Source organism: Anolis sagrei, chromosome 3 (genome assembly GCF_037176765.1).
Source record: "Anolis sagrei isolate rAnoSag1 chromosome 3, rAnoSag1.mat, whole genome shotgun sequence".
Taxonomy (NCBI): Eukaryota; Metazoa; Chordata; class Lepidosauria; order Squamata; family Dactyloidae; genus Anolis; species Anolis sagrei.
Window position 1 is genome coordinate 227,331,789 of NC_090023.1, and position 25,723 is coordinate 227,357,511.

At 40.5% G+C, this 25,723-nt stretch overlaps 1 protein-coding gene across 1 annotated transcript in view; it reads left to right on the forward strand.

The window, feature by feature from the left end:
- The first annotated feature begins 3,761 nt into the window (after window positions 1-3,761).
- ANKMY1 (ankyrin repeat and MYND domain containing 1) overlaps window positions 3,762-25,723 on the forward strand; it is a 51,658-nt gene continuing 29,696 nt past the window's right edge. The window contains exons 1-7 of the mRNA XM_060767939.2: window positions 3,762-3,947; window positions 10,511-10,814; window positions 15,902-16,048; window positions 18,306-18,775; window positions 19,616-19,832; window positions 20,147-20,311; window positions 23,298-23,683. Of these exons, the coding sequence (XP_060623922.2) occupies window positions 3,922-3,947; window positions 10,511-10,814; window positions 15,902-16,048; window positions 18,306-18,775; window positions 19,616-19,832; window positions 20,147-20,311; window positions 23,298-23,683 (1,715 nt within the window). The 5' untranslated portion in view covers window positions 3,762-3,921. The remainder of the gene's footprint in view (window positions 3,948-10,510; window positions 10,815-15,901; window positions 16,049-18,305; window positions 18,776-19,615; window positions 19,833-20,146; window positions 20,312-23,297; window positions 23,684-25,723) is intronic.

Below are 25,723 nucleotides of genomic sequence, written 5' to 3' on the forward strand. Positions count from 1 at the left end.
TCAACAACAATAATATTTATTTGCTACACATCTCTCCTCACAGCTCAAGGTGGGGTACAACAGGGTTAAAAATATAGAAAAAATGATACTGTTAAAATGCATATATTAAAATACACAGAATAAAGACTGACACCAATACTTAAAAAATGTAAAGTTGAAAGTCATAGTTTAATATTTATTGAGTTGTGACTAATGTTGGCTTTAAGTCACAATTCACATGTGTCAGCAAGCTATTTTTAAAAAGGCAAATATAATAATTTGCCCAACTTTTATAAATTGAAGTTTGGAAACATGCTTGGACAGATAGATTAAGGTTTACCACATAAGTATAGTCTGTAGATACCAAGACAGGGTGTGTCATTGCTCGAGCATGGGCTTGCCGCCATGCTTTGAATGTGTCTGCAATAGTTAAAAGAATTGTTTTAAAAAATCAGAGTTGTCCCCTTCTCATTTCCCAACTTCTCCTAATGTAGGGTAAAACTGGGTTAGCATATACAAAGCTGCTGCTTCAAAACACTCACTGAAATCTCATTTATCTAGTCTTGACATATTCAGTTGCCTGAAAGAACATGGAAAACTCTAGGGTTCCAGAAACCAACTCCATGACGATATGAACAATCATTCCAAATGTCATTGTGAGTTCATACACTGAAAAACCCTTTAAAACTGCCACATCTCAAGCACTCATACTCTTATACACACAGAAGACTAGATCATCATTTGGGTCATCAGCTACCAAACACAGGTTAGTGTTCAATCACTTAAAGTTAATGTTGATAGATTGGGACTTCTTTCTCTTCCAAACTCTTCTACAAATGGTTGGCTTTAAATTATGATTTCAAATATTTCCTCATTTTTTTTGGACTTCATCACATTGAAGCAGGGAAGTGTTTTGTAGAGTAGAGCTCAGTCTGACTCAGTTTTGAAACAAAACAGATGATTTCCCTACCTATCTTCATCACACTGTTAAATGTATCCGTGTTACTCGGTTGTACTCAGCATTCTTTCAGTTCATTTCCCATCACACTGTAATCACTAAGCACCGCCCATCATCCCTCCCAGTGTTGTTTGTGGGGGGGGGAAAAAAAGAACAACCTCTCTTTGAAATGTCGGCTGTTACGTGTCTTCAATTCCAGAAACAGGGAGGGAGGGAGAGAAAGCAGCAATGCACTCTCCCTTCCCTCTCTCTTGGCTGTCCCACAGGAGGACAGCAGGCATTTAAAGTGGGGTAGAAGGGCATTCATTCCATACTGTAAATGCACCAAGAAAAGGGTATGGACCTTGGAAAACCATGACTCCCAGGACTGCATAAAATGGAGCTATGGTATTTAAAGTAAGGTCCAGCTGCCTTCATTTCACAGTGTAGATGCACCCAGAAAAGGTTCATGGATCTTGGGAAACTTCAGTTCCCAAGACCATCTCATGGAGACATGGCATTTAAAGAAAGGCTCAACTGCATTCATTCCACAGTGCAGATGCACTAAGAGAAATGTATGGACCTTGGGAAACTATAACTCCCAGGAGTACTCATTGGCATTTAAAGCAGGGTGCAAGGGCATTCATTCCATGCTGTAAATGCACCAAAAGAAAGGTATGGACCTTGGAAAACTATGACTCCCAGGACTGCACAGCATGAAGACATGGCATAATAATATCATCACCATCGTAACCACCACCACCACCACCACCACCACCACCACCATCCTACTAGCATTTAAAGTAAAAACTTGGTGAACAAAAGGTAATGACAGAACTTTCACTAACAAGGGTACTTGCGACTCCTCCCACAATTTCCCCTCCCACAAATTGTGGAATCATTAAATTTTAAAACTGAGGGCAACAAATGCCATCATATTACAGAATTGGCAAAACATCTGGATCATTACCAAAAACCCACCTCCTGAAGTGTTTGATAAGAATTCTGGCTCCCACGCGTAACGTATGCAAAGAATGCTCTACTCTACACTTGAGCCCAACCTAATGTGATGAACACAGTGGCTTCCCACATTTTAAGTGTAGTACTCAGTGGAATTTAGTAAATGTGGTTATTTTTTTTTGTCTTTCAGTTTTCAATCTTTCTGCAGGAATTTGGTAAGGAAGTTTTATTCAGAATCTTAAGGGGTAAACTTGACTTGATATTGTGAATCTCCTTACTTTACAACTGGTGCTAAACCTTAGGCAAAGCTATAATTTGGTTTTCTTGGCAATAACAACAATTATTTTCTTGCTGGATAGATGCAGGGAACACCATGGATATAGTGTATCTAGATTTTAGTAAGACCTTCAACAAGGTCCCCCATAACCTTCGGGCAACTAAACTAGTCAAATGTGGGCTAGGCAAAACAATGGTTAGCTCACCAATGCTTCCTCTTCATCCTGGAAGGAAGTGACAAGTGGAGTGCTGCTCGGTTCGGTTCTGTTCAACATCTTTATTAATGACTTAGATGAAGGGTTAGAAGGCATGATCATCAAGTTTGCAGACGGCACCAAATTGGGGGGGGGGGGGGATAGCCAATACTCCAGAGGACAGGAGCAGGATTCAAAACGATCTTGACAGATTAGAGAGATGGGCCAAAACTAACAAAATGAAGTTCAACAGTGACAAATGCAAGATACTCCACTTAGGCAGAAAAAAAATGAAATACAAAGATACAGAATGAGGGATGCCTGGCTCCAGAGCAGTGCGTGTGAAAAAGATCTTGGAGTCCTTGTGGACAACAAGTTAAACACAAGGCAACAATGTTATGCGGTGGCAAAAAAAGCCAATGGGATTTTGGCCTGCATAGGAGTATAATGTCTAGATCCAGGGAAGTCGTGCTACCCCTCTATTCTGCCTTCGTTAGACCACACCTGGAGTATTGTGTCCAATTCTGGGCACCACAATTGAAGGGAGATGTTGACAAGCTGGAATGTGTCCAGAGGAAGGTGACTAAAATGATCAGGGGTCTGGAGAACAAGCCCTATGAGGAGTGGCTTAAAGAGCTGGGCATGTTTAGCCTGAAGAAGAGAAGGTTGGGAGGAGACATGATAGCCATGTATAAATACATGAGAGGAAGTCATAGTGAGGAGGGAACAAGCTTGTTTTCTGCTTCCCTGGAGACTAGGACGCGGAACAATGGCTTCAAACTACAGGAAAGGAGATTCCATCTGAACATTAGGAAGAACTTCCTGACTGTGAGAGCCGTTCAGCAGTGGAACCCTCTGCCAATGGGCTGTTAGGAATTGTGGGAGTGGAAGTCCAAAACACCTGGAGGGCCCAAGTTTGCCCAGGCCTGCTATATAATTTACTGAAACAAAACAAGAGCTGAGGAAAAGGGGATTTATTTTCTTTTTTATCTTCCAGGTTTTAGAACTTCCATCCAGTTGGAGGATTTGGGAAGCTGAAATGCAGGAAGCAAAACCACACTTCTACTGGCTGAAAAAAAAAAAGTTAAAAGTGGTGTCAAACTGCATTCATTCTACAGTGTAGATCTACCCCTAAGACACTCCAAAGAAATAGAGTTAAACTTGGGCAATATGAGATAAGACGATAAGAGATCAGAGATAAGAATGGCAAAAGTAACGAAGAGCTATCGCTGTTGTGTGTAACAAAGTTGTTAAGGAATATACACAGAAAGTCCCCCATTGGAGAAACGGTGAGTGATGGACAAGGGAAGCGCCCAACCAAAAGTTTTTTGGGGGCGGGGAGAAAATAAGCCCCGCCCACACCTCACAAAACCCCGCCCCAGTTTCTATGGCGACTTTGATGCGGTGCAGCCGAAGTGGGCGAGGAAGTAGGGGAGTCCGGTGTCCCCCCCCCCGCGCATGTGCTTTTGGTGTAGTCCGGCCGCACTCCTTGGGTCTGCTCGTCTGTTGCGTGCTCCCCTCTTTTGGAGGCAGTTTGGAGGACCCGCGCGTTGAGCCAGAGTGCCCTCAGGCCGCATGGAGGCTGCTCAGGCGGCGCCCCGGTGGGTGGAGCCTCGGTGAGAGGGCGTCATGTTGGAGGGGAGGAGCTACATTCTCCAGGGAGCCAGCGTGGCGGAGTGGGTTGAGCGCTGGACTGCGGCTCTGGAGATTTGGGTTCGAAACCCGGGGGAGGCCAAACAAAACTTGCCAAGAAAATTCCTTCTAATAGGTTGCCTTGAAGGCATAGGGCAAACTTGGGCCCTCCAGGTGTGTTGGACTTCAACTCCCACAATTCCTAACAGCCTTCAAGGCAACCCAGCCAGGCTGTTAGGAGTTGTGGGAGTTGAAGTCCAAAATACCTGGAGGGCCTAAGTTTGCCCAGGCCTGCTATATAATTTACTGAAACACCTGGCTGGGTTGCCTTGAAGGCTGTTAGGAATTGTGGGAGTTGAAGTCCAATACACCTGGAGGGCCCAGGTGTTTCAAGGCAACCCAGCCAGGCTGTTAGGAGTTGTGGGAGTTGAAGTCCAACACACCTGGAGGGCCCAGGTTTGCCCCATGCCTGCAGTAGATTAATGCAGACTGGCCCCACTTGAACTGCCATGGGATCTTGGGGGTTCGAGTTTGACAAGGTCTTTAGAGTGCTGGTGTTTCACTAAACTTCAATTCCCAGGATTGCATGGCAGTTAGTATCAAGCTGAATTATGTCAACTTTGTAGATCAGACATGGGCAAACTTGGGCCCTCCAGATGTTAAGCTGCTAGGCAGGCCCATAGCCGGGGGGGGGGGGGGGAGGCTGAGTTTGTTTGGGGGGGGGGGGCTGAGTCTGAGTGAAAGAGGGTCTACCCAAGCAAACCTTTTGTATCGTTACCCAAATACCCCCATGCATATGGGATATATTGAGTATGATGATCAGATCATGATATTAATAAACATAACAATTTAAATAATGCACCAGTAAGGCCTTTTCGCGAACCACCATGAGAATTTCGGGAGGAGGCTGAAGCCCCTCAAGCCCCCCCCCCCGCTACATGCCTGCTGCTAGGAATTGTGGGAGTTGAGGTCCAAAACATGCCCATGCCTGGTGTAGATGCTCCCACTAATTATATTAATTGAAATATATTTAGGTAATAGTATGATAGCTGGGACTCAGTGCTGCTGGCATTGGGACACATAACAGTGAAGGAATGTAACAGGTCTTTAATGATAAATGGTAAACAACAGTTTGGGAGGACCTTAAACAGGATACAAATCAGCAATCTGACCCAAAAGATTATTAAATGGTTCCATGTTGTTCCCAGCCCATATCCAGGCTGTCCACAAATAGGAGTACGTCCCTGGGAAAAACTCACGGCCAGTTCCATTGTCTGAAACGTGTTCCCTTCACTCATTCACAATCGCTGTTGCACTATCAGCATAACGCTAGCAGCACTGGGTCCCAGCTATCATACTGTCACCTATATTTATATCCTGCCCTGAAAAAGGAAAAAGGAAGAGGGGCCGACCAAGGGCAAGATGGATGGATGGCATCCTTGAGGTGACTGGCTTGACTTTGAAGGAGCTGGGGGTGGTGACGGCCGACAGGGAGCTCTGGCGTGGGCTGGTCCATGAGGTCACGAAGAGTCGGAAACGACTGAATGAATGAACAACAACAAGCCCTGTATCTAAACATCTCAGGGCAGTGTGGAACAAAATCAACCTAGTGTAAACAGTAACAATATGTAACATTCTTGCACAATGGCAATGGGTGCATGCTTTGTATGACATTGGTCTTGCATGACCAACCTGACAAATATGTTATGATTGCAGCTCGTACACCCAAAGTTACAAGTATGGGAGTGTGGTGCATACCTTTGGAGCTCCCTGCCAAAACAGGCAACCACTTCCTTCTTTTCCTTTTCCTGGTGAAGATTTTTCTATTTCGATAGATATCTAAGTTGACATATTTCTGAATGAGACATAGACTGGTTGGTAGGGGTTTCTTTCTTCTTTTTTTGCATTGTTTAGTTTCTAATTGTCAATTGAAGTGATTGTTTGGTATAGATATATCTCTAATTTGCTGTCAGAAAATGAGGGAATAAATGCATAAATGAAATAAGCCGAAGACATTGAAAAATATTGTGATATGTAAAGTAGAGATTTCTATATTCCCGGAAAAATTAATTGGGTGTTTAGAGAAATCAACACTAGGTATAGAATCACAGAGTTGGAAGAGACTTGTTCTCTAAACCCTTGATCATTTTAGTCATCCTTCTCTGGACACATTCCAGCCTGTCAATATCTCTCTTGAATTGTGGTGCCCAGAAATGGACACAGTATTCCAGGTGTGATCTGACCAAGACAGAATAGAGGGGTAGCATTACTTCCCAAATCTAGACACTATGCTCCTATTGATGCAGACCAAAATCCCTTTGGCTGTTTAAGCTGCCGCATGACATTGTTGGCTCATATTTAACTTGTCCACAAGGACTTCAAGATCTTTTTCATACATACTGCTGTCGAGCCAGGCATTCCGCATTCTGTATCTTTGTATTTCATTTTTCCTGCCTAATTGGAGTGTCTTGTATTTGTATGTATGGATGTTTACTGGAGTGTTGTCAATTTGAATTTCAGGACTTAAGCTTTGAATGGAATAAAAAAGTAGATTGTCTCATAAGATGAATCACTGCTTCAGATTCTGTATGTTCAAAATGTATACTGTTTTAACAAAAAAACTTGTATTTTTGGTGTGTTCAGTGCCACCATACATTTTGAGGAAAAGCTGGCTAGTTCAGCCAGATGTTGACGACATAACATGGATAAAGATTTTTTGAGGCATAGGATGTAGTTGTGCTTTGTAATGGCTTTCCTTGACTTGACAGTTGCAATTCATAACCATTTGTCTGAGAAAAATCTTTGTCCCTTACTTACATATGTTCATGCAATGATAAATTAAAGTCCTTTGATGTAGATTTATATGGACAGACTCCAAGGCCTTATGGTTGCTAAAAATGTGCACTCTATGGAAAGATGAACATCCATTTTCTGTCACTCAGTGGTCTGATGATGTTGTGCTCTGTCTACATTATAGCATGTCTATTATGGTAATAGTTTTTGGTTAGACCATTTTTGTAACATATGGGCTGCCAATATCAGTCTGTATTAATGGATGATGGTTGGGTCTTCATTAATGTTATTTGTCAAATAGCTTTCTCTCTCTCCCCCCCCCCCCCTTTCTTTTTTAAATCCTAGTGTCACCAGTTTGCAGTATGCCAGTACCAGTACTAGTTTTTTTTCCCTTTCAGAAGTGTGGGTATTAATTCCCAAGTTGTTATATATATGTCAAATCTTGTGAATCTGTTGAAAAAAAGTATTTTGGATGGATTGCCAGATGTAGAACTTGTATGTCATAGTTGTGCTTTGTGGGTGTAGACATATCATTTTGTTAGAAATATTGGGCATAGTTTTGATCAGATTATAATGGAAGATGGCATTAGTCTTTATAGATTTCCCCCTCTATCTGTATGAAGCCCACCTGTTATCTGCCGCTGAAGTGGGATTGTTGGCAGAGTAAAGGTTTTGAAGGAGGCAGACACAACTATGTGCAGGAAGTTCTATCATTTAAGTGCCTTTTTGATGTTTTAAATCCAATTATTTTCGTATTATGCTATTGTATTCACTAAGAATCTGAGACCAGTGCTCCATCTAATCCGTTTTCATGCATTAAGTTTCAATTGTTGAATTTTGATAATGTGGACAATAGTTTGGCCCATTACCTGTAAGCTTGAATTTTAATCACCTTGGCTGATAAAATCAGTCCATGAGGTAATAAATGCATTATGTTAGGAGGAGAAGATGTTGCCTTGCAAGAAGCCATAATCCTGAAGAAGTCATCACTGGACTTAGTGGTATGTGAGACCCAAGACCATAATGCTAACATCTGCTTTTTTGGGCAACACGCTTCAGACTAGGGAATTTTGGATTATCTGGACTTGTTATCTGGATATGTAGACAATATCTACATGAAACCTCTGGGTGAGGCCATCTGGAGTTTTGGAGTTGGGTGCCATCTCTATGCATATGACACCCAACACTACTACTCTTTTCCACCACATTCCAAGGAAGCTCCCCAGATCCTGGATTAGTGTCTGACAGCTTTGATGGACTGGATGAGGGCCAACAAACTGAGACTTGATCCAGACAAGACGGAGGTCCTCCTGGTCAGTTGAGAAGCCGATCAAGATATAGGGTGGCAACCTGTTCTCAGCGGGGTTACACTCCCCCTGAGGGCACAGGTCTGCAGTCCGGGGGTCCTCCTGGACTCAGTGCTGACTCTTGCCACCCAGGTGTTGGCAGTGGCTGGGAGGGTCACAGTTAAAACTTGTGCACCAGCTGTGATCATACCTTGAGAAGCCTGACATGGCCACCGTGGTCCATGACTGAGTTACATCCAGACTGGACTACTACAGTAGTGTAGGGCTGCCTTTGAAGACGGTTCAGAAACTTCAGCTAGTGCAAAGGTCGGCTGCCAGACTACTAACTGGTGCTACAGGGTGCATACCACGCTGCTGAAGCAGCTCCACTGGCTTCTGATAAGTTTCTGGGCTCAATTCAAGGTGTAGGTTGTTATCTATAAAGCCCTATACGCTTCAGGTCCAACCTATCTTTGTGACCATATCTCCTTCTATCTAACCGGTGCGGGCTCTGGGATCGACAGGGGAGACTCTTCTCTCGGTCCCACCACTGTCTCAAGCGCAGTTGGTGGGGACGAGAGAGAGGACCTTCTCTGTGGTGCCCCCCCCCCCCCCCCCGGCTCTGGAATACCCTCTCAAAATATATTAGATTAGCCCCCACCCTTCAATCCTTCCATTCCAGCCTGAAAACATGGATGTTCAGACAGGCCTTTAACTTCGAGTAGGATGAATGGGCCCATAAGAAGCTAACACTTGGCACTTTCTGATTCAGTGGTAGCTAGTTTTATTTACTGATGTTTATTTACTGATGTTTGATTTTATGCTATATATGCTATATATGTTACAAGGGTTGTTATAATTTTATATGACTGTTTATACTTGTTCTTTACTTGCTGCATGGAATGCCTTTGTAATCTGCCCCGAGTCCCTTTAAAGTTTATTATTGTTTCAGACCAGAGCACAGCACTTAAATGGCCTTAGTAGCTCTGGATGATTATCTGTTTGGGGTGAAATATGAGAGGTTGGATGCTGTTCTTCTGTTGCTCTTTCTGGATTTCTGATCAGAATTTAATACTGTGTTCCTTCTTGTCTCTCATGCTGTTCAATGTCTATACGAGGATGGTGGGGATGTCAAAATAGGCGATGTGGAAGGGGTTTTTTATGTACAACTCGAGGAGAAATTAGAAATTTGGGGCAGAGGAATCAGTGCCACCTGAATGCTGATGACATCCAGCTCTAGTTCTCCTTGTCTTGAGAGCCGGCTGAGGCTGTGTGAGTGCTGGAGTAATGCATGGATGCATGCTGTAATAGGATGGATAGTGGGCAATGAACTGAAGCTGATAAGACGGATTGGTGATTCTTAAACCCAGAAATTGGGTAGGCTACCTGCCTCGGAAGAAGTTATGCTCCCCTTAAAGTAACAGATGCTTAGCTTGGCAGTAAAGGTTAAACAAAGCCTCTAACAAACAAGCTTTGTCTCTTGGGTCCCCCATTCTTCCTTTTTATAGCTGAAAGGTTTTGCTAGCATTAGCATTGGGAAGATGATGAAAGAAGGCAGGAAAAGCACAGCCTGCAGTATAAAGTTGCAGTGTTGTTTCTTCAGTCAACAATGTAATACAAGTTTGAGTTAGGTCTTCCAATTGACCTTGCTGTGTGTCTTCACCAACAACAGGCATAGTAAACAGTTTCAAAATCCCATACCAAGCACATTGAACACCAAAACAGAGAGAAAAGAAGGTAACCCTGCCTCATCACCTACTCCTAGCATGTTAAAGAAATAACAGATCTATAAGTTTGGCTACCAAGTGGTGGATAAACATTGCATGCAACCAAATGTTGAGACTGTTCATTGTTGATTAATTAATTTTGTTTTTAACATTGGTTTTACTTTCATTGGGGCCCCAGTGGTACAGTAGGTTAAACTACTGAACTGCTGGACTTGATGACCAAAGGTAGCCAGTTTGAATCTGGGGAGCAGGGTGAGCTCCTGCTGTTAGTCCCAGCTTCTGCCAACCTAGCACTTCGAAAACATGTAGATGTGAGTAGATCAATAGGTACCACTTCAGGTGGAAGGTAACAATGCTCCATGCAGTCATGCGGGCCACATGACCTTGGAGGTGTCTACGGATAACGCTGACTCTTCGTCTTAGTAATGGAGATGAGCACCAGCCCCCAGAGTCAGACACAACTGGACTTAATGTCAGAAGAAAACCTGTACTACCTGTTACCTTTACTTTCATTGTCTTTATCTTTTTAGAAACTGTTGTATAATGTTTTGAAAGGCTTTGCCCTAAAAGCAGCTTATAACTATTCTAATAATTTAAAATAACTTTGAAATCAGTTGGGACTCCCTTGTGTGTGTGTGTGTGTGTGTGTGTGTGTGTGTGTGTGGAGCTAGCATTGGATTATCTACATTTAGCAGAGAAGTTCACTCTTCCTGTTTCTTATTTTAGAGTGAACAAAGATGGAACAAAAGATGACATATTGCAACATGACAACTTCTTCCGTAGAGAAACTGAAATCCACGTTGAATCAGAGTCTGCTCTTGGTTATGAAGGTGATGGAGAAGGAGAGACAAAAGATTATGAAGAAGAAAGTAATGAACAGGAGTATATATTTGGAGAAGATGATGTGAACAACAATCAGATTGAATATAAAACTGGTGTTCAAGAGTGGCCAGATGGTTCCAGCTATAAAGGAGAATTTGCATTTGATCTAAAACTTGGGTATGGAGAATTTGATTGGGACAATGGAGAGGTAAACTGTCTTAATATTTAAAATATGCTTTCAAATTCCAGAGCACTGTGATTATTGCACACACAGATATGAATATATAATTTGGCTTCCTTTTTATTATTGCCATCATCATTTACTCAGTAAGTCTTACTGATTTACTTTTCAGTAAATGTGTTTAAAGTTTCAGGCTTTAAATGCATATGCCTGAAAAGGAAGTCCTAAAAGCTACCTATAGGCAATGCTGGTGGCCTAGATTTTGTGAGACCATATGTGTAGTTTTGAATTAACTGTGAATTGCTACTTAAAGTACATATAATACTCATTTTTGAATCTTATCTCAACTGTGTGATATTACTGATATTTGATGTTGATAAGACATTTCGTTTATTTAGAAGTACATAGTACTTATTGTTCGAAGGGATTATGGTCAACCAGCAAGTTATGCTAAGCTACATCCAGTAAAGCTAATAAGTAGACGTTTTGACATTCAGTGAAGATGAGATGGGCTGTGCTGCTTCACATCATTCACTGAAAAATAACTCTTGTCACATTTCCTGTTTCATATGCTTTAAAAATTTTTAATTAGCATTATGCAATATAGAAAATAAATATACAAGGAAAACAATTTAACATACTATATAATAAATTAAAAAAATAAAAATGAAGAAAAAGAAAGAAAGAAAAAAGAGAAGAAATACTAAAATAAAAAGTAAAAGTGACCTTCAGTCTTTACTGCAGCTGCTATAACTAAATCCTTACCACCTCCAAGCCTCCTCCATCTTTTTTTTAAAACACTGAACAAAGTGTTTCTTCCTATAAGCTATCAATTTTTGGTACACATTTGAAAGATAATTTGCCATATTGTTTGTCGTGCCAAAAAGTAATATAGCTCCAATATTTATCAGTTAGAGATATAATTAATGATAATAATTAATTCTATTTTTTAAAACGTACTTTCTTCCAGACTTTTATGCTCCTAAAATTATATTTAAGCCTTAGAACTAACAATTTAATACATCCATTGTCTTATTCTGATGCCAATGCATTAATGCCTTTTCTGTAATTGAAATCAGTTATTTCCATTATTTAGTCGTAAGCTAATCATAATATAAAAATTTTCTCCTTTAAATTCTAACATCTTTAAATTCTAAAAGTCCTTTTCTGTTGGGGGAAGCAACCTTCTCAAGCCTCCTCTATATGATGTTTGCCTGTTTTGAAATGTGTCGTTTTGTAATCTGAAATATATGCCTTATGTGATTCCTTATCTCTATATACCTAAAGCAGTGGGAGGGACTGCAGATCACGTGACTGACTCAGTGACAGTTTAGAATATTCAAGTTTAAACAAGATGACAGCTAGGGAATGTCAGTTGAGGAACGACTGTTAGAGAAGTGTTGTTAAACCTTGAATGAGCTTGAATATAGAAGTCTGTCAGAGTGCAGAAGCTCATGTTAGGTAGTTAGAAACTGTTGAGGCTTGTGCTTTATTTAAAAGTAAACTCATATTAAAGAAAGCTGTGTAAAACAACATAGTTTATGAAGAAACCGTTAAAGACTATAAATTCAATATATAACCTATCTGAAACTTTACTGAAGTTTTTAACCTTTGACAAGAAATGTGCTTGTATCTTTAAATACATGAAATACATGGTAAACAAAACTTGTTATATTTTAAAAGATGTCTGCTTACTTCATTGTCTGCTGAAAGCATCAAACAGAAATTTTTTTTTATCTACATGCCCAGTGATCATCCATTACTAAATAAACCCCAATTAGGTTGTGATCCTAACAGTTTATGATCAATACCCTGATGGTCAGTGATCCTAACAGGTCATGATCCATTTCCCCCAATATTTTCTCCTTTAAATTTGAACAGCAGAGTAACAGGGAAATAGGTTAAATGATCATCCTGAGGACTTGGGTGAATAAAGAAACTGATCGATTGCAAAAACAATTTAGTAGTGGAGGAACTGAATTTAAACACACGTGAAGCTACCTTAATCTTCTCATGTGTTTAAATTTAGTTCCTTCACTACTATTTAGTATAGATAGTGCAGATAGAATTGCCAATGCTGTTTATTTGGGGATGTGTTGTCGGTACTGACAATATTTTGTGCCACCTCTTGCACAATGTTCTTTCAAAAACTAACCTGGTTTGCCATAGATCATAGACTGGACAGCAGTCTATGGGGATCATCTGGGGAGGCCCTGCTCTCAGTCCCGCCACCATCGCAGTCCGTTTGGTGGGGACGAGCGACAGGGCCTTCTCCGTGGTGGCCCCTTGGATATGGAACTCCCTCCCTAAAGAGGTTAGATCTGGCCCCTTCCTCCTGACTTTTCGCAAGACACTTAATACTTGATTGTGGGAGCAGGCATTCGCAGAATAGACTGTTTTTATTGGTGTAGATGAGATTTTATGGACCACATTTTTGGACTGATTTGGAGGATGTTTTAAACCTGGCAAACTGCTTTTAAATGTATATTTATTATCATTCTATGCAATTGTGTATTTTATTGGTGTTTTTATATTGTTGGAAGCTGCCCTGAGTTCATCATCGGAGGTTGAGAATAGGACGGTACAAATGTTGTAAATAAATAAGTAAGTAATTGAGGGGTTTCTAAAAAGCAACTTTTCTCCTCCTGTGGTTGAGTCACTTGATGGCTTGCATGCTTGTTAAAAGGTGACTTTGCTCTAGTCTGTAAAGTGGCTAGTAGTTCCAGTGTCCAGTGATTGATATAGATGGATGGATGGAGATCTCCATGTCTCTCCTCCTCTCTCTCCATCTGTTATTTTGAAAACCTGTACTGGAGATGGAGGAACGTGTTGTTAACTTTTGAATGGGCTCATAACTTACGTGCGTTTGGTTACAGTGCTGCTTTTCCTTGTAGGGGATTTGGGTCCAGATTGTCTTTGTTGGCTGGGATTTTTCCAGTGTGATAGGAGAACGTGTGTGAGATAGTCAAAAATGTGTATCATGAGTAAACATGTGGTATATTCTGTTTATTATTTCTGCAAACAGATTATTTTAATTTCCTTGTGTGTTCTCAACAATGTTTACTAAAACACAATTTAATAAAACATTTCTATAATAGGACATGTTTGAATTCATCCAGTGTTTCTGATATGCAATAAAAGTGACTCACAGTAATATATCTAATGTTAATGAAATGTTTCAAGATTGCAAATCCAGGCTTGAGGAAGCATACTAGCTTTGTTTGAACTTTATCCTCGATATATTCCATTTTTATTAAATGTTATAATTCTCAATAAATTTCTGTGCCATCATTTCCCCTGGATGAAGGCATGTGGATTAAGCTTACTGACTCGCAGATGAATACTACTGTGTTCAAACTGTCTTGAAAATATTAGTTAAATCCATTCTTTATTTCTTTCTACAACATTCTTTATGAAGGTTCTGTGGCATATACGTGCACTTTATTGTGACCTGTTCTTTACCTGTTAGATTTCTCTGAAATCTTTCTATTTCCTGTTTTGGATCAGCAAGTGGAGATCTAGAAGGCAATATGTAAAGGAATCTGTTTATGTATGTGTGGATACATGTCTGATTTTCACTTTCCGTACCTCCAATGTATGCCACTCTGGAGGGTTACTGGCTCTGGAGGATAGCTATAGTGAGAGAATGATTGCTGCTGGATGGAGCAAACTGGAAACTTGTTATTCTGTGTCTTAGACATACTTAGAAATCATGAGGACATTCGGTTAAACCTTTTAGATAGGACTTATACTGTAAATAGTTTTGGGTGTGTGTTTGGGTACATACTTATTTTTGTATGTGTGTGAGAGACTAAATCCAGGTTCAGACCTTGAGCAATCCTTTTGGCTTTCTTGTGCCCTCATATCTTTAATTAGTCACTATAGTTTAATATAATTCACAATTTAGTTGGGCTGTTGTCTCTACAAACCATAGTTCAGTTTCAAATTGCAGTTATCAGAATAGTTTACACTGTGATTTGTAGTTGAATATTATTTTTATGTATCGGATAATTAACATACCTCACATGTGAATCATAACACTTCTTAGTATGTGTATATATTGTACTATGAAAGCATGTCCCTTTAGTTCCTATCATGATCTTAGGGCAGGTATGCAAAAGCTAACAAGATATCTATAGTTTTATAAAACATGAAAGATAGTGAGAAGGGTGGATAGAGAGCAGTTGCTCTCCTCTCAGAACCTTAGAGCATCTATTGAAACTCATTGTCAGAATATTTAAGTCTGATAAATGAATATATTTCTCATAGTGCCCAACAAATTTATGAAATCTCCTGCTAAAATATGTATCAATGGCAGGACACTACTTATTTATTTATCGTGTCAGAAGCAAATTGAGAATACAGTTATAACATACAAAAAAACACAAAGTTAAAAACTTGGCATTATGCAAAGGACACTATTTGAGAATAGTATCAAAAGAGATTAAATGGGTTCATGAAAGAGGATAAAATCTATCAGTGTCTTCCTATCATGATGGCTCGGTATATCTTTCATGAAAGCATAACATTTTTGGTAACAATAACACGAGAATCGTTTGTGGCCTTTCTGGTGACAGCTACTTGGCTGCACTGAGTTTCAAGGATCTTTGGTTAGACAAGGCATTTATTTTATTTGTATTGTTTATATTATATCAAGTCACCATATCAAATAATGTACCCAATTGATTACTTGTATTTTTGTTACTAGGTCAGGTGTTTATGGAATTTAGAACCCATGAGGTGATATGATGAACAAATTCTAAGCATTATTTGCTCATTTAAGAAACTCCAGAACTTATTTCTCATAGTAGTACAACTACTAGAACAAAAACTAGTGTAGCTAACACATGTAACTCATAGTCTACTAATGTCAGAATGCGCTGTATAATTGTCTGCATAATGGCTTAAACAAGAAAAGTTGGTTTATTATTTACACAAGATTGAAAACCAATTTATCAAAACAGGTTGCCATTAGCAAAACGACATTATTGAATACAACTTTGTATTTTTATTATATATATATTTAACTGCAAATGATAGAAACTTCCCTTTCCTTCTGTGGTAGGCTATTAAATGTTGTAATCTGCATAATTTTTCTTTCTCCTTTATTACAGAGATATGTAGGGCAGTTTTATAAAGACCATCGTCATGGCAAAGGGGTTTACTTTTGGCCTGATGGCTCAAAATTTTCAGGGTCATTTTACCTTAGTCGTAAAGAAGGCTATGGGATCATGGAATTTAATGATGGAAAAAGATTTCAGGTAATTTACAAGATGCTCACCATAGTGCTGTCATAGAAAATGTAAAATAAATTTGTGCAACAAATAATCTTTTTATCCAGATGTTTCATATAAGTGTCAGAATTACCAGTAGTAGAATTTTGTTTATATTGAATTGAAAAGTCGGTCTATTTCTAAGTTGGTTATTTTATACTTTGTTTGTCCTGAGAATAATATTGAACCCATATCCTGAGCTACAGTGAATGTGCACAGTACTTAGAAACATATGTGAAAATGTTGGTAATGCCTCTATTTCTGTATCTTTAAAGTTTGTATGTCCATCGATCCTTTTGCCTGAATGTCTGGTTGTACCATAAAAGTGTTTCTTGGTGAAATGGTTCTCTGTGATGTCACTGGGAAAAAAAAGTAATGTGTCTGAGGGGAAGGAAGGAAAGAGCCACAGAAAAAGCTATGGAGACCTTGTGATGCAGGTTCTCTTAGAGCTGGAGAACAGAGAAAGGGGAGGGGAAGGAAGGAAGGACAAAAAAAGAGAAATGAAGGATAGGAGAAGAAAGGGAGAGCAAATAAAGAAAAAAGTGGAAGGAAGGAAGAGAAAGATGGGAGAAATGCAGGAGGGCAACACCAGGTATTTCTGGTAGTCTATAAAAAAAGCAGGAGTATATAGACCACATTAACTGTGTTCCTATTTTATACTAAACATGTTAAATATGCTGTATGTGAAAATGATGAGCCACAATGAGTTATGGCCTTGTGTGGACCCTGACCTGCCACTATAACCCCAGATGCTACTATTTTGATTTTTGATTATAGTTTGGCATGTCACCTGGATCTAAATTTTTTACTATGGTTAATTGGAGCAAAACAAATTTACAAACTGTTTTTCAACAAAAACATGAAATAAGCCATTAGGTTCAAAGCACGACATACAAAAGTTAATCTAAATGGGAAACAAACACTTCTGAATTTCTCTTTAATAAATAAATAAATAAATAAATAAATAATAATAATAATAAAAACTTTATTTACACCCCACCATTGTCTTCCCAAAGGGACTCGATTTGGCTCACGAAAGCCAGAGTGCCGCACATAAATAAACAACATGCAAACACAAAAACAATAACAGTATAAAATTGCAGCCACAACACATCGAGCATACATAACATCACATAATAAAATTTAAAATGTCTAAAATACAGTAGTGACTATGGTTAAAATTGGCGATTTTCAGTTAACGTGCTAAAATGCTGGAGTGAACTATCAGTTCTCACATGCAGCCATTGCAGACTACTTCAGGTCAAAAGCCCTCTGAAAATACCATGTTTTTAGGCTACATTGAAAGGTTTGGAGTATGGGTCCAACCTAATCTCTCTAGGGAGGGCATTTCAGAGCCGAGGAGCCACCACTGAGAAGGCCCTCTCTTTCATCCTCATCAACCGTACTTGATACGGTGGTGGAACTGAGAGAAGGGCCTCCCCACCAGATCTTGGAGACTGTGCTGGTTCATAGAAGGAGATGCGGTCTCGAAGATAGGTTGGACCTGAAGCATATAGGGCTTTACAGGTGATAACTTGCACTTTGCATTGAGCCTGGAAACTTGTCAGAAGCCAGTGGAGCTGCTCTCATAGGGGCGTGGTATTCTCCCTATAGCTAGCCCCAGTTAGTAACCTGGCTGCTGACCTTTGCACTAACTGCAGTTTCCGAGTCATCTTCAAAGGCAGCCCATGTAGAGTGCATTACAGTAGTCCATGTAACTAAGGCATGGACCACCGTGGCCAAGTCAGGCTTTTCGAGATATGGTTGATGTTGCGAAGGCCATCCCAGCTACCGCTTTGCACCTAAAGAGGGTGTCCTAGGCTTGCTACAGCTCACTCTTGTGGTACTAAAGTATGGAGTTAATTGGGTGTTGACTACCTGTGTTCACATGTACACTTTTTGTACAAATTTCTGAAACCTACCTCTCAGTTCTTTTTCTATATTATGCCATTGTCCCCTTCTTTATGACTTCCTTAAATTTGAAATATTTTAAGTCTATGTTCCATGTCTTTACTGTGTCTATGTAACACATTTTCATATTGGGAATTGGAATTACATTGCATTTTGATTTCATACACTTCTAGTCACAGAAATGGCTATTAGCAAAAACAGTGTTTTTAAATTATTGATGTTAGGTATTCATTTAATGCTAAATTCTGTATTGGCAAAGTATGAACCTACATTTTGTGAGTTGACGTACAATCTGTTATTTTCCCTCATAATGTTTTGTTTTGTTTTGTTAAAGGGTCTTTATAGGACTGATGAACGCTTTGGACCAGGGATTGAAACCTACCCAGATGATATTCAAGATGTTGGCTTGTGGCATCGAAGTCACCTGATTAAACTGTGCACAGAAATACCTAGTTATTTTACACTTTCAGCTTTCCCAGAACTCAGCATTTATTATGATGCCGAGTCTAGTAGGGAATATATTTCGGATGACCGAGGTAAATTTTGGGATCTGAATGAGGAAAAGGACCCATTTTTCTACCACTTTAAGCATCTTCTTTTAAATGATGACAGCTACACTTTGCCTGAAGACATGTACATATACTCAATTGATGCAGAACACCTTCCGCTTACTCACACCTTCCTCGACGAGTTTGATTTTCAGTATTTTAAGAAAAGAAAATGGTTGGCTTATGAAAACCGTTGGCCCATCACCAATATAACTCCTTTTCTTATCAAGATGCAGAAACACATCTATAAATATAGGTAAGTATTGGTAGGTGGGATGGAATAGATGATTAAGTATACATTTGATAGAGCTCCCTGTATGCGATTGTTCTTTGTCTTTTCAGCTTGGCAGCTTACTCAGACTATAGTGAGTTTTTAAAGCTTCCGCCATATGTGCCCATCTGTTCCTTCAACTGCTTCTGAATTATAAGGAAGCCCTGTGTTTATAGAATACGATCCTTATGTATGCCCAAATGTCTGTGTCAATTAATAGATGTGTTTACCTTCTTACCCCTTGGCATTGGCAGTAATACTACTTGTCAGGTACTGATATATTATTATTTTTAAAACTTGTATGGAAGTTGGGTACTTGTGGCCTTAAGGTAATCTGCCCTTCCTCTGGACAGTTTTAGGAGAATTGCTTCCTTCCTGCAGGAAAACACAACATTGGCTTGGGGAAGAATATGGACAAAGGCATGCAAATGGAAAGATAATTTCTGTTGATCCTTATCAAATCATCAGCCCCCAGTGGTGCAATGGATTAAACCCATGTACCAGCAGGACTGCTGACCAAAAGGTTGGTTCAGATCCGGGGAGCGGGGTGAGCTCCTGTCTGTCAGCTCCAGCTTCTCATGCAGGAACATGAGACAAGCCTCCCACAGGATGGTAAAACATCCGGCATCCCCTGGGCAACGTCACACACACACACAAAATCAGGTGCAAGTCCCCTCGTAATACAGCAAGAAGAGAGAGAAAGTCATATAGAATTCACAGGATCACCTTAAATTGACAGATGACTTGAAGGTGGATCGTGGACACATATGGAGAGTCACTAAGGCATACAGTGTTTTACTGTCTTGTATTTTTGTTCACTTACAGGCATTGTCAGAAAGATGTAGACTGGGATGTTAATCTTGTTCTGGAAGGCCAACGGAGTGGTTTTGGAGAGAAAGGACCTAAAGAGTGTGCTTCTGAGGAATTGATTGAGAAATCGGAAGAAGGAGACTATAATAGAGTTTATGAGATTCTGAGGGACAGCCTGGCCCATCCAGACGTAGCAGATGTACATGGATATACTGCCCTTGCTGCGGCTTCTGTAAGACGCCAAATCTTACTGTGGCTTATGCTGCTTTAAGGCAAAATTGGTTGGATTTAATTTTCTTTTATTCACGGTGAAAACCATTATATGTGTTTTAATGTAGTAGCTCGAAGAAATTGATGATACGTTTCCCAGCAGCACATTAAGAACTAGTCTCCCACTGAGTACAATGAAATCTTATCTGTAGGCTACATCCATCTTTCAAAACCAAATCCACACTTTCCCGATTTTCCCAAATTGGGGTTTAAAAACAATGCTAGCATTCAGAAAAAATACTTTATGTGAAAATAATTTGCATATTTTCTGTACAGATGAATTTCCACAATGACATAATCAACCTTCTTCTTGATAATGGAGCTGACGTGAATAAATGCAGTGATGAAGGGTTGTCTGCATTGTCTATGTGCATTATCCATTATTTCCCAGTTCAGTCATTTAAAGTCAATATTGCGGAAAGGAGCCCCATTCAGAAAGAGGTCAGTCCTTCATAAATCTGTAAGTTTGAAATACAGTTCCATGAAACACCTGATATTAGTATGATGCTAAGCTCTGGCTTTGAAGCTGTACAGTTGGATCCAGACTCTCCTTTACATGAGTAATGATAATGTTAATTATGATAATAATTTCCTATCCATCTGTTCTCATGGCTCAGGATGGCTCAGGGCAAAACATACAAACATTTCTGGTGTATAAGATGATTGAGCGTATAAGACGACACCCAACCTTTCCAGTTAAAACATAGAGTTTGGGATATACTCATCATATTAAAACTACCCCTCTTCCAATGCACACCAAATAAAGATAGAAAAACTATCAGATTTGATTTCAATATGGTAATTTTCCTATTACCGTACCTCCTCTGCCTCTCACATCTCACACATGCGTGCCTGCATCGCTTCACTGCAGTCCTCAGGAGTAAAAATTTGAGAGGCAGAGAAGGAGGTATGTTAATAGGATACAAGGGCGGGCCAGGTGAGTGAAAGAGGCATGTTTTTCCAGGCACAGCACCACCTTATCTCTTTTTTCCGTACTCTAGACGTCCTGGGTGCTTGGAGCTTGCTTCCACCCTTCACTTAAAATGGTTTCCATTGATTTTGTCATCTGGGAGTTCTAAGACGGAGATCCTATGGCTGGGTCAACCGGGCATTGGGGATATCCAGCTGCCCACCCTGAATGGTGAGGCGCTACGCCCGTCATCATTGGTAAAGAGTCTGGGAGTCCTTTTGGACCCTCTGCTGACGATGGAGGCCCAGGTCTCCGCAGTTAGCAGAACCGCCTTTTTTCATCTGCGGCAGGTTAGACGGCTGGCCCCCTACCTGTCCAGGGACGACCTAGCTACGGTGATCCAGGCCACGGTCATCTCAAGACTGGACTACTGTAACGCCCTCTACATTGGCCTTCCTCTATCGGTGATCCGGAAGCTCAAGCTGGTACAAAATGCAGCTGCTCGGCTTCTTGCGGGAATTCCGATGAGATGCCACATAACACCAATCTTACTACAACTGCATTGGTTACCAATTGAGCACCAGATCACTTTCAAAGTGATGGTACTCACCTTTAAGGCCTTGCATGGTCTGGGGCCGATGTACCTTTAAGGCCTTGCATGGTCTGGGGCCGATGTACCTCCTCACCCCCTACCAACCCCAGAGATCCCTCCGTTCTGAGGACCAAGATCTATTGGAAATTCCCAGTGTCAAGACCTTGCGTCTAACAGCAACCAGATGCAGAGCCTTCACAGTAGTGGCACCATCACTCTGGAATACTCTGCCACCTGAGGTCTGTGCCTTGCGGGACCTACCAGCTTTCCGCAGGGCATGTAAGGCATACCTGTTTCGACAGGCTTTTAATGTTTGATACTGCCGTTTTTAAATTGTTTTAAATTGCTTTTAAATTATGTTAGATTTTAGCCATTCTTGTAAGCCGCTCCGAGCCCCAGGGGAGTGGCGGCATATAAGTTCAAATAATAAAATAAATAAATAAATAATTGCGGGATTTATAGCTAGCCTACAATCAAAGAGCACCCTGAACTCCACCAATGATGGAATTGAACCAAACTTGGGACACAGAACTCCCATGACCAACAGAAAATACTGGAAGGGTTTGGTGGGCATTGACCTTGAGTTTTGGAGTTGTAGTTCACCTACATCTCGAGAGCACTGTGGACCCAAACGATGATGGATCCGGACCAAACCTGGCACAAATACTCAATATGCCCAAATGTGAACACCGGTGGAGTTTGGGAAAAATAGACCTTAACATTTGGGAGTTGTAGTTGCTGGGACTTACAGTTCACCTTCAGTTAAAGCATTCTGAACCCCACCAATGATAGAATTGGGCCAAACTTCCCATATAGAATCCTTATGACCAACAGAAAATATCGTGTTTTCTAATGGTCTTTGGCAACCACTCTGATACTCCTCTCACAACCTTCCCAGGGATCCTGACCCCCAGGTTGAGAAACGCTGGTGTATTCCTTAAGCTTAGTAGATTTGAGTTTGTTCAAAATGTGGCAAGGAGAAGAAGAAGAAGAACTTTATTTTTATACCCTGCCTCCATCTCCCCGAAGGGACTTGGGGTGGCTTACATGGGGCAAAGGAGCCCCCGGTGGCGCAGTGGGTTAAAGCACTGTGCTGGCAGGACTGAAGACCGACAGGTTGCAGGTTCGGATCCGGGGAAAGGCGGATGAGCTCCCTCTATTAGCTCCAGCTCCTCATGCGGGGGCATGAGAGAAGCCTCCTACAAGGATGATAAAACATCAAAAATCATCCAGGCGTCCCCTGGGCAACGTCCTTGCAGACGGCCAATTCTCTCACAACAGGAGCGGTTGCTCCTGACATGACAAAAAAAAAAAAAAAAAAAAAAACATGGGGCAAAGCCCAAACACATACAGTTAAAACATAGCAAATTAAACATAGCAAATAAAATATTAAGACAACATAAAAACAACATTATAAACCATAATAAAACAAGCATCATAGGCAACAATCTGAAATGATTCAAGTCTTGTTTTTTTTTTGGGGGGGGGGCTGGAGTGCAACACGTTAGAAAGTAAAATGATCATAAACTGCATAAATCATGTAGGAAAATTAAGAATAGAGCAATTGTAACAGGGTCATTTTGATTTGAAAAGTGTAGTAATCAGAGACGGAAGCTTAGTTTTGGCCTTGGATTAGGGACCATCTGTCAAGGGAATCTTATGTACCTTCGAGGGAATCTGCCAAGAGAATCTTATGTAACTTCATTCAAAGAAGTAGTAGTAAATAAGATATGAGTAAAATAAATAAGCCAGCTGCAGCACATTTGAGTAAAATTGTCAATTTTGAAAAAAAAAATGCATGACAACTCAGTAGTGTTTTTATGAATGCATGTTCATCCGGATACTGATGTACTAGTGCAGAGTGATGTATTCTTGGAAGCAGTTAAACCTTTTTTGCAAGTTTTTTTTTACTTTGTTTTACATAGGCAGCAGGTACTCCAGAAGAAACTTCTTCAAGATCTCCATCCATATCCCAGAGATCAGATTTATCTCTGCTATTTCCAGATAGTCCTGAATATAAATTTTCCTCTCCTACTGCTCCTACATCTCCTGCAGTACCTCCTGCGAGGACAGAATGTGGCACGGAAGCGGAGGCAAGGTCGTCGGAGGAAACAGAGTGTACTCTCGGTGAAAAGAGCTCTGGGACAATCTGTGGCGTTTACAACTACAAGATTAAGTTTTCTGTGGAAATCATGAAGCGTGGTGCAGATGTGCTTAGTCACCATATGCTAAAAGTGTCTGACTTCTCCAACAGTAAGGAGATTATTCAGCATGACGGCATTCTGAGACGATTGGCGGCATCAATAACAGAGTGAGTGGCTCTTAGAAACAGGTTGCTTACGTTCACCATCCACTTATTGGGCAGATTCTCCTTTCACCTCAGTGGCGGAGGCTACCTTGCCTGATTGGGACATCTATTTGAGGTTCTTTATTTGGTGTCTCCCCCTTTTGAGGGAGCAGATAGCCTTTGTTTATTTTTCTCTATATAGGAGGCATGCTATGATTCCACTATGTCAAGCTAAGCTGTGAGGTTGACTGTTTTTTCTTATCGGTGGTTGTGTGTTTGCTGGCTTGAAGCTGAGGCACATTGTTGTTGTTCATTTGTTCAGTCATTTCCGACTCTTTGTGACCTCATGGACCAGCCCACTCCAGAGCTCCCTGTTCGCCATCACCACCCCCAGCTCCTTCAAGGTCAGTCCAGTCACTTCAAGGATCCCATCCATCCATCTTGCCCTTGGTCGGCCCCTCTTCCTTTTCCCTTCCATTTTCCCCAGCATAATTGTCTTCTCTAAGCTTTCCTTTCTTCTCGTGATGTGGCCAAAGTATTTCATCTTTGCCTTTACTATCCTTCCCTCCAATGAGCAGTCGGGCACATTGCTCAGGTATATTCTTTTAATATTTCTGTGTCCCTTTCATAGCTGTAGAACACTTGTTTTAAGTAGGGTGCAAAGTGGCAATACTGTTACAATTTACTTCATGCATAGCATTTAATATTGTGGTTATCTTAAAGCTGGATGGGAGCTCAGAGCACTCTGAAACAATGGTTGCAGGCCATTCAGGAGGATTCTTGATGATGGATTAAAAGAGCAACTCTATCTGCCATGTTCTCTAGTCCCATCTTATGCTGAGTGCCAGAAATATACACAGCCGTGCTTGTAGAGCCCTCTTCTCTCATTTTTCTGTATCCCCTACTGAATGAGTTAGAAATGTAGTGCCATTTTCTCTTCTCTCCCTCTGAAAATCAAATATTTTCTGGAAGGGAATAAAAGCATTAGAACTTTGTTGCAAAGAGGTGGAAACCAGTGTTTTACCAGGACTGTCACCTTTGTTAGCTCCTTATCTGGTAATGTTATGCGATAGCTCTTGCCGGTCTGCTACTGCTCCAATATGAAGCCACACCCAGTTATTGATTGTGCCATGACCCTGGGACTTAACCTGTTTTGATGAGGTACAGATGCTTCTATAGCAGCATACTGTCCTTTCCCCTTACTGGAAAAAGTAGGATTTGATTTTTAAATATTTTTAATACTACAGTTTGAGTAATTGCAATGTATCTTTAAAAAGAGAGGGAAGTGGCAGAGTGGGTGGGCAGGGCTACGATGCCCACCCAGAAGTGCAGCCTTGTGTGGTCAAGGCTTCACAGTCATGCAATACCACCAGCAATGCAAAGAAGGAGATGGCCATGTTAGTAAGTAACTGTTATGCCAGGTCAAGGGAATGCCATAGGATACAACAATAACAACAAAACTTTATTTATATACCGCTGTATCTCCCCAAGGGGACTCAAAGCGGTTTCCGAGTGACATAATCAATACATCCAAAGAGAACAGCATGAACATAAAATTAACAAGACAAAATAAGCATTAAAAACCACAATAGCACATATATTTAAAATAATCCTGCCTGTTCAAGGCAGTTTAAAAGGATAGTAGCACATTCATGTGGAAATAGCTTTAATTTTGTTCCAATTCACAAGGACTTGAGACTGATGAATAATGATAGTATCTAGACAAGGCTGCAAAATTGTATTAGTTCCATTACTGATCTGCTTCTCTAAAAATAATCTTAAAACATTTTGGGCACATAGTATTTAAAGCAAATCTCAAAGTAAAAACACATGTATGCAGATTGAAGGTGGTGGTGTCTGACTATATATCGAACACTATTCTTTTGTGCTGGTTTATGAATATGTTCGCTTTTAAAATGCCTTAGCCAAAGTAAAATAAGGCCTTTCAATGTGGTTAATGAACATCAAACTGATTGGAGTTAGAGTGAGGTACAATAGGTTACAGCCATACAGCCTTGATACTGGCTAGCTATTTTTATGATTTGTGGAACAGCATTCTAAATT